At 30.3% G+C, this 9,614-nt stretch overlaps 1 protein-coding gene across 1 annotated transcript; it reads right to left on the bottom strand.

The window, feature by feature from the left end:
- Window positions 1–1,419: 1,419 nt before the first annotated feature.
- On the bottom strand, window positions 1,420–5,305 carry LOC129302235 (trifunctional UDP-glucose 4,6-dehydratase/UDP-4-keto-6-deoxy-D-glucose 3,5-epimerase/UDP-4-keto-L-rhamnose-reductase RHM1-like). Its single transcript, XM_054940958.1, has 3 exons — window positions 5,173–5,305; window positions 2,849–4,350; window positions 1,420–2,064 (listed from the first exon to the last, which is right to left on the bottom strand). Exons 2-3 carry the CDS (start codon window positions 4,346–4,348, stop codon window positions 1,609–1,611), a joined length of 1,956 nt encoding a protein of 651 aa, XP_054796933.1. The 5' UTR covers window positions 4,349–4,350; window positions 5,173–5,305; the 3' UTR covers window positions 1,420–1,608.
- Between the last annotated feature and the right edge of the window lie 4,309 nt (window positions 5,306–9,614).

Raw genomic sequence — 9,614 nt, 5'->3', positions numbered from 1 at the left:
ATCTCAGCACGTTTTTGAATAAACAGGAGAAAACAGTGAAAAAAATAGAAGTGACATGTGAAAATTTATAGTAATTGGTATTTTTTTTTGCATATGTTAACAAAAAAAGGAAAACATTACTTTTAATCTTTATACTTTGCTTGAGTTTTATTAAAATCACTGCACTTTTTTTTTTGGTTCCAAGATCCTAAACTTTCAGAGGAACATTGACATAGCACTAACTGAGTTAAAATTGTTGAAGTATCCACTAATATAATTAAGTTTGTGCTGATATATTAAATTAGTGTTGAGTTAGAATTTTTAATAAGCAAAATAAATTAAGAAAAGTTACATCAGATAAAAAAAGGCTAACCTAGGGTTAAAAAAACTCTCAACTTAAAATAACTATAAAATATCTCAAAAATATTTAAAATATATTTTAATATTGATTTTTAAACTTTAAGGCCCACAAATATTTTTTTAACAAAATTTAGTCTTTTCATTTTTCAAGTATCTCAAAAGTATAATTCATATTTTTATAATATAAAATAATTAATTTTAAAGTAAAATTGATTTTTTAAAAAATTTAAAAAATTCAGCAATTTAGATATTCAAGCTGGTCGAAATAAGTCCAAAGAAGTTAGAGACATGCTTAGCTATTTAGATTTTTTTTTTTGGGTTTATTTGGATTGGTCTAAAGCTGAAGCTTGAAGGATTAAAAAAAAAAGGTAAGGGGAGAACCTAAAGCTCTCAACCTAATTGGTTGATTTCCACCCAACTAGAACTAGTAATTTGAGCAAGTTAGGCTTATTGCTTATTTGAGGCTGGCTTGAATAAAACTGAACTTAAAAAATTAATTTTTTACTTTAAAATTAGTTATTTTTATATTATAATAAATGTAAAATATATTTTTGAGATACTAAAAAAAATGTTAGAAGACTTAATTTTTTTTAAATAGAATTGAGGGCCTTAAAGTTTAAAAATCAAGATTAAAATATATCTTAAATATTTTATAGATATTTAAGTTGAGATTTTTTTGAACCCTATGTCAACCTTTTTGTTTATTTGATGTAGTTTTTATTTTATTTTGCTTATCAACTCAGCACCCTTTTAACATATTAGTGCAATTTTAAAGGGGTTAGTGGATCGTTAACAATTTTAATACCGTTTGTACTACATCAATGTTCCTTTAAAATTATAGGAACTAACATTGTAAATGAAGAAAAGTATAGGGATATGAAATATTAAAAAAAGTGCAAGGACTAATAATAAAACTCGAGTAAAGTATAGGGACAAAAGTTATTTTTCCTAACAAAAATAATATTTTCTCAGTCATTAAATCAAGCCTCACACGAAATATAAATAAAAACTGAGCATATATAAAAGCAATTTTACTAATATATATATATATATATATAGCAAAAATTGGATTCTCTGAGATTATTCAGATCTGCCATTTTGTATTATGTTGATAAAACCACACAAGACATTACAATACTTACAATGAAATTCTGGAAAAAAGGAATTCAAAACAAATTAAAAGCCAGAACAATTAAAAAGCATATATAAATGTGATTGATCAATCCATAGAGAGCATATATATTTATATGATCTGCAAAATACTCATCATCAGTGAGCAGGTTTTGATCCTTTGGGTTGAAAAACATACTTAACCAATGATTCTTTGATAGGCAAAACTTGAGGAAACTCCATTGTCAACTTAGAAACATCGATCTCTGTGGTGCTTTGAGATGAAGGAAAATGAGCCTTGGCTTGTTCTTGTGGTGTGAAATTAAGCCACTTGAAGTGAGGATCAACATGCTCCTTGTACATCTCCAGAATCTCATTCAGTGTCACCATGCCAGGATTCGACAAGTTCCACAAACCCTTACAGTTTCTCTTGGCCATTTCAATGGAGATTGGAAGAAGCTCGTCCAACACTGTGATGTTGTTTGCAATGTTTGCAACTTTCGCTGATCTCGCAATCTTGGTGATGAAGTTGTGTGGGTTCTCTAGATCTGATGATACTGGTAATCTCAGTTTCAGAGTGCACACATTCTCATAGTCCTTCAATAGCTCTTCAACCTGTATTAGATATAATACCATATTCAAAACTGTTATTTAGAGATTATGATGATCAAAAGATTCATAGCTTGGATATGGCATCATGTCTCTCCTATGATGATATAAGACCACAACAAATTCATAAATTACAAATGAGAAAAAAAAAAATCCTATGATAAAATAAGTAAACTATAATACTTAGTAGAAGATACACAAGTGGTAAAAGTTTTATTCGAATTTTAACTTTCAAAGGCTCAGATGAATATCAAGGAATTGAAAATTAGATCAATCAAAACACTAATTCAAGAATTAGTGATCAAAACTATAATTAAATCATAGTCAAATCAATGATGAGCAAAGCATTTTATTGAATTGATTAAGATACTTGTTCAATAGTTTACTAGTTTAACTGGATCGATTGATTGGATTAATATTATGATAAATGCATGGTTCCAACCTTTATATCTGTCTCTTTCACCTGGTGGGGGGAAAGCAGCGGAGGACCTTAAGAATGTAATAAAATACGGCCGTTAATTTCTTTATCATTGGAGAGAAAATGAGAAATGAGTTTTGGTGAGCCCCACATCTCATGGAGCCCACCAAAACCTCTCTCTCTGGCCTTTTCTCTGTACCTACAAGACCTCTCTCTCTGGCATTTTTTCTGTGCAGCCTACGTGGTCCTAGATCGACTTGAAGATAAAATAACTCATTCCAGAAAAAAATTATAGAAGATGATCATATTCGTGAAACTTGTTATAATGTAAAAGATGAAGCAAAATGTAAAGGATTTAGAAACAAATCGTACCATGGATTCGGTTTTTGCATAGAAAGAATCAGGAATATTGGTATTGTCTTCAAAGTTACTGCCAATGACATAATTGATCAACAAGAGGCCATGTTCTTTGCACACATCTGCCAACGTTAACACGCCAACAACATTGTTGCGAGTTGTCTCTGGTTTATGAGCTTCAAACCATTTCACATTTATCGCCCCAGCAACACCACAAGCATGAAAAACATGAGTCGGCTTAATCCTCTGAATATCCATAATAACTTGTGATCTCTCCTCTAAATTCCCCCTTCCAAACTCAAACGCTATCCCTTCCTTCTCACAAATCTTCCCCAAAAGCCCACCAATCCACCCAGATCCACCATATATCAGAAACTTCAGGTCTGCATTATTACTATTCTCTGATGATGACGAATTATTGTTCTTCACTGTAACAAAAGATGAAGCAATGTTATCTAACTTCTTGCTCTCAACACTACCAGGCATGGTGAGCATTCTTGGATGAGGAAGCAATGCTCCAGAAACATCACCCCACCAATTGGGGTTCTTAACGTACCATTCCATGGTTCTTGTGAGCCCTTCTTCCCAACTTGTACGTTCAAACCATCCCAAACTCTTCAACTTTTGATCGTCCAAGTAATACCTCTGGTCATTGAAAGGCCTGTTTTCGACAAACCTGATGTGCGTTTCTGGGTCCAAAGAGAAAAGCTTGCAGATATCTCTAGCAACATCAATCACTCTCCTCTCCTTCTTGGTCCCTATGTTGTACACGTGTCCTACTTCACCTCTGTGCAGAACAACCTCAAACGCCTCAGCAACATCTTCACAGTAGAGATAGCTTCTAACGTTGGATCCATCACCATGAATTGGAAGGATCTCTCCTTTCATGGCCAAAAGCATGAATTTTGGAATCAACTTCTCAGGAAACTGGTTAGGCCCATACACGTTGTTCCCCCTCGTGGTAATAATAGGAAGACCATAGGATCTACCATATGCCATGACAAGCATTTCCGCTGCAGCTTTTGTTGCAGAATAAGGATTCGTAGGAAGAAGCTGAGAAGCCTCATGGTTTCCGACCACTGCGTTTTCATCTGTCTCGCCGTACACCTCATCTGTGCTGACGTGGATGAACCTTTTGATCTGAGGGGTGGCTTTCTTGCAGGCCTCGAGAAGAACGTGAGTGCCATAGACGTTGTTCTTGGTGAACTCGAAGCTGTTGCCGAAGGAGTTATCGACATGGGTCTGAGCTGCGAAGTGCATGATGGTGTCGATTGACTCAGAGAGGAGGATGAAGTTGACGATGTCGGCACTGCCGATGTCTCCTTTGATGAACTTGAAGTTGGGAGAGGAACGAGAAGGAAGAAGGTTCTTGAGGTTGGAGCAGTAATCAAGCTTGTCGAGGACGACGATGTTGTAGTCTGGGTGGTTCCGAATGAGGCGGTTGCAAACATGGGATGCAATGAAGCCTGCTGCTCCGGTGATCAGAATGTTCTTTGGCTCGTACGTTGCAGCCATGTCTGCAAAAATTCAAGTAATCACAAAGAAAATTAACTTGTGACAAAAATGAGTATTTGTATACGATTATGTATAAGAGCAGATTAGGGAAATTGGGGTTCTCTAGAGAGCTTACATTGTACTTTGGGGAGGGCTTCTTATGGGGAAAGGACTAGATTGATAATCCTAGATTTCATAAAGTTTGAATTTTTTAAAAAGAGAAAAAAATTATATTTTATAAAAAAATGATAAAATAAAATATATTAAGAAAGCAAAACTTTACAAAAATTCAAGAAAACCTAAATTAATATTAATTAATAATTTTAATTTAATTCCCTTGTAATTTAATCTAATTTGATATAATTTTTAATAATAATACTCAGATGTCTCGCTCAATTATAAAGAAATTTAAATATGCTTGATTTTAAAAATAATGTTGCTATTAATGTGATATGGCGGTTAGAGCAGTGAGAGATATAACATTGTTCTCAAATATTGAATCAATAGAAGGGAATGAGATAACTAGTAGTTAAATCTTAGATTACTTCAATCATACAACAGCATCTACATACACATTTGACATATCTTATTATGATATAACTATATCTACTAAAGTAATAAAATATGATAAGAATAAAAAAAAAATAAAGAAGCATTATAGAGAACTGAAAAAGGTGTGTAATTTAGAGAGCTCTGAAACAGAGAGCATTACTAAATCAACTACATGGCAAAGAAACAGAGAACTGAAAAGAATCTGAAATAAGGGAAGAAACAAAGAAAAACTCTAGAACGTTAAGTATATCAAAACCTCAAAAAAAAGGGAAAGAAATTATATATATACTTACTTGGAGGAGCTCTGTGTTGCAGGAAAAGAATCAAAACTAACAGCAAATGATGTGGAAGAGACGAAGAGAGGAAATCAATATGAGAGAAACTGAGGAATGGTTTGAATATTATAGACAACCGCTATTTATAAACATGTGTCGCAACCCAAAGTCAAGTCATTATCACTGTTATTATTATTTGCTTATTTTATTTTTCAATTTTTTTGTTAAATTCATAAATTATTGGCAAATGTTAATTTCCTAATTTAAGGTAAAATAGCCAAGTCGATGGGAAAAACAGTGATTCCCTAATTTATATCCCTACAAAAATCAAACTCATCGGGGAAAAAGATTCAAACCCCATCGTCAATTTATCACCGAATTTTTCAAAAAAAAATTATATATAAATAGAAAAATGAAATAATTAGACCAATGGGACCAACTTACAACCTTATAAATGTTGGAAGGAATTGAATGCGAAAGGGTCCCAGGTACAGGAAGTAGAAGCAAGGGGGTTATGAATGAGAGGGGGAAGCATATAGTTGGAATTAGAATAATAATTAGAATAAAATACAGTGACATTCTTTCATTTCACTAAAATTATAAATACCTCCTTTCTGTTTTCAAAATATATACTTTAGTTCAATTTTTAATACTGTTAAAAATATCCCATTAAAGATTATAAATTACTTAATTTTTTTATTTATAATTATGTTTAAAAATTAAAATTATTAATTTGCGATTATTATCTAAATGTATACTCTGCTCTCTTCCAATTAAAAAAAAAACTTTAAATAGTTAAGTATGTCAATATTAAATAGATAATTAAAAATTTCATTTCATTAATTTTTAACTGCATTTTTGAATTTTTTAAAAATCACTAAATAAATACATTTTCATAACTAAAGGTCTAAAATAAAAATAAAAATGTTAAAAATATATATGCATAAATTTTTGGGTAATTTAAATGATTTTACAAATAGCATTTATATTTAAAAAGGGGTATTTTAGTTCAATATATATGACCTAATAATTAACTAATGGTTGATTGGATAGAAATGAAATATTAAGAATAGAGAAGATGTTTGTGTTCTATAACTATTCACGTTAGGGGGAAGTTTGTATATTAAAAATAAAAAAGAAGTATATGTCATTAAAATAAAATAAAAGGGAAATTAGAGTATTTTACTCTAATATAATTATGAGATTGTGAGATGTAATTCCACACAGGAACGGAAAGGAGGGAGCACTCAAATTTTTTTTTAAGAAAATACTTTGTTTTTACTTATAAAAAAATGCCAAAATTAATTTTGGTCCTTTACTATTATGTAATTTTGCACGTTTACCTCCCACACAATTGTTTATGGATCTGTCCCTATTTCCGCGAGACGCCTTCCTCGTGTTGTGAAATCCGGATCGGATTGAATGGTCAGGCCATCAATGGGTGAAGAGAACGGGCAGTCTCACATCATATTGTTTCAATGATGATTAGACTTAATGGACAAATTAAAATGATTATTAATTTAATTTAAAACTGGGATCAACCATTAAACTGCAAGCGTCTCATCCAATTCTATGACGCTAGTTCGGCTGCTGGGAAGACATTGCTTCAAACTAACCAAGAGTGTGTTGCATGTTCATTCAATCACCTCAAGATATTATTGATTGAAATGTTTCCATTTCAAACATTCTCTTTTTGCATGTGTCTCGTTAATTGGAAATCTGTAATGTTTCCATGGATGATTTACGCACATGATTTTACAATCATTTACTATGATTGATTCTTATTCAGTATTAATCATTTCTGTCCAAAATATAAGAAATTTTCAACTACTTCACAATGATCAATACAATAATATGATAGTTAAAAGTGGTTTGTTTTATTAAAATGGTAAAAACTAAAAAAATTATTGCCAGATATAGGAATATGCAATAGTTTTCATGCAAAAACAATATTGGCACCATAAACTAAATTTTCTGGGTCCTTCAAGCAGGATAAAACAAAGGGTTATGAATGAGAAAAGAAGCATATAGTTGGAGTATTAATTATGGGATTGTGAAATGCAATTCCAATTTCCACCACAGGCCTTCCTCTTCAAACCAACCTACCCACTCTGCTATATATACATACGTGTTCGTTCTACCACCTTTTCTTTTTATTCCTTTCTTTTCACCTTTTAAATATTGTTCATTCCAAATGTGTTTCCATTCACAGGTTCTTTTTTCCAATTGTATATCTCTGCTGGCTATGACATTAGCGCCAGGTTGGTTGTCAGAAAAAAGAAAAGAAAAAGAAAGAAATAGATTGATGGAAAATAAAATAGATTAAAATAATGTTATTGTATATGCCTGTTTTTATATTATTTGTCGTTAAGCAAAAGTCAATTTGTAAAAGATTTATTTAAAAAAATCAATTTAATAAAAATCTTTTATCATAATAAAATTTGTTTTTGAATATATATATATATTATATATTTCAAAAGTTAGTTTGATAAATTTAAAATATTTAAATTATATATAATGTAAAGTGTTTTTAAATGTAATGTTACTAAAAAAGACATTGGTTTTATAATTTGTAATTTTTATTATACAAATATAATATATTATAAATATTTAAAAATATTTGTGATAAAAAATTTAAATAACATAAAATTTGATATGTTAATAATAAAAATAAAAAATAAAAAAGTTTGATATGTTAAAAAATTATATAAATACATTAATATTAAAAATTAACATAGCATTGGTAAAATAAAAAGTTAGTTACATATTTAATTCCCTCATTAAATGCCCTGCAACCAAATTCAAATGCAAGAACTAGGAAAAATATGAGCAATTGTATAGTTTGATGGGTGCTTTTAGAATAGGCTTTCCAATGAATTTTGGTTTCGAACCAACTTTTTAGTTTTTGGAAAGTCTTCAAAGTACTTTCCTAAAAGCTAAAAATTGTTTTAGCAAGTAGGCTAATTAATTAATAGAAATATATGAATGATAATTAAAGAGATGAAAATTAAGAGTGATAGAGAAGCAAGAACAGAGAATGATAGCTTTTCATGTCAATCCTCGTCTCTCACTATCACTCCACGAGACTCATTTCTTAATAATTATTAATTATCACATCTTTGTCAATTTATGATCCTATTTTTGTCAATTTTATTATATATCTATTCATTTTATTTCTTTCTAACAACCAAATTAACCCTTATTTATTTAAAAATCCCAATCATTTAAGATGCCCATTGGGAGACCGGCAGTCTTGGGGGATCCAAAATACGGCGGGTTTTTATTACCTGCCCATCACATTTGGGCTCCACCTAAATATGAACAAATTAGAAGACCTGTCATATTTGGTCCTTTTAATTATTTTAAGATGATATTCAATACAATTAATTACTTTTAAGTCTGTTAATAATGAGTTCAATTGAACTTAGGATCTCCTAAGCTCAATTGTCAATAAATTTGTGAGTAATTAATTATATTAAGTGAAACTTGTATATAATTTTCTTTGTTTTTTTTTTGAAGAATCACTTCTAAAAAAAATTAATTACAGATAAAGATCAATAATAAGTCTCATTTAAAAAAAAAAAAGTCATGTTTTTATGTTAATAACAATTCGTTCTGCATTGATCCATAGTTATAACTAATTCTGATGTAATTTTTTCTTTCTTTTGATTTTTTTAGTTTTGAGGGATATAAAATATGACAGGAATTTGATTTAACCATCATATTTACTAACACTAAAATATGACGGGTGCTACATACCCGTCATATTTGTGTACTGTTTATCACCTCACCGATATATATCATTTTTTTTGTTTTTTTTGTTTTTAAACTGTCATATATTTGGCATCATTTTTTTTTTTAATTTATGCAGTCATGATAGTTTGAACGATCCCATTTTCACCCCTCGTATCTTACTATTTACACTGGAATCACAAAATCATTTTACTAATTATTGAAGTAATTGTCATTTACTTTTTCAAAATTAATGTGATAGAAGAAAACATTAAATTAAATTGTTATATAATTATGGGGAAAAAAGGTGCCCGGTGGCACGACATATTCGACCATGCAGATGTTGTGTTTTTTTTTTTTTTGTCTGGTATCTTTCAGCAGGGCAGTACCGTAACTTTCAATTTAAAGGCTTAATTAACAAAATGTCACCTGCAAAAAAAAGGAGGAGGAAAACGTTAGATTCATTGATCGATTTTAAGACTGAAGTTGTCATAAACTGAAGTATTGACAATCTTAAATTTGATTGTGATAGTGAAACGTTTTTTTAATTAGATATGTATTTATATCAAGTGATGTATATATTGACGGAGTTCTTAGTGCATTATCTAGATGTAAGATTCTTACATTAATGTGAAAAATTTAACCGAGTTCATAAAAAGATTTTCCCCCCTCAAACTTAGTATTATTAACAAAATATAATATAATTTTTATTCACTTGCTCTTACTCA

This window comes from Prosopis cineraria, unplaced genomic scaffold, assembly GCF_029017545.1.
Source record: "Prosopis cineraria cultivar Desert tree isolate PC_DT_omini unplaced genomic scaffold, ASM2901754v1 PC2, whole genome shotgun sequence".
NCBI lineage: Eukaryota > Viridiplantae > Streptophyta > Magnoliopsida > Fabales > Fabaceae > Prosopis > Prosopis cineraria.
Note: the sequence above shows the minus strand (reverse complement) of the source record. Positions and strands in the feature narration are given on the sequence as shown.

What these genes read in the sequence shown, in the direction of transcription:
- LOC129302235 (XM_054940958.1), bottom strand. Translation starts at nt 4,348, where the DNA reads ATGGCTGCAACGTACGAGCCAAAGAACATTCTGATCACCGGAGCAGCA. An exon ending in ATGCAAAAACCGAATCCATG is followed by an intron (nt 2,065 to 2,848) that starts GTACGATTTGTT and finishes TATCTAATACAG; the next exon opens with GTTGAAGAGCTATTGAAGGA.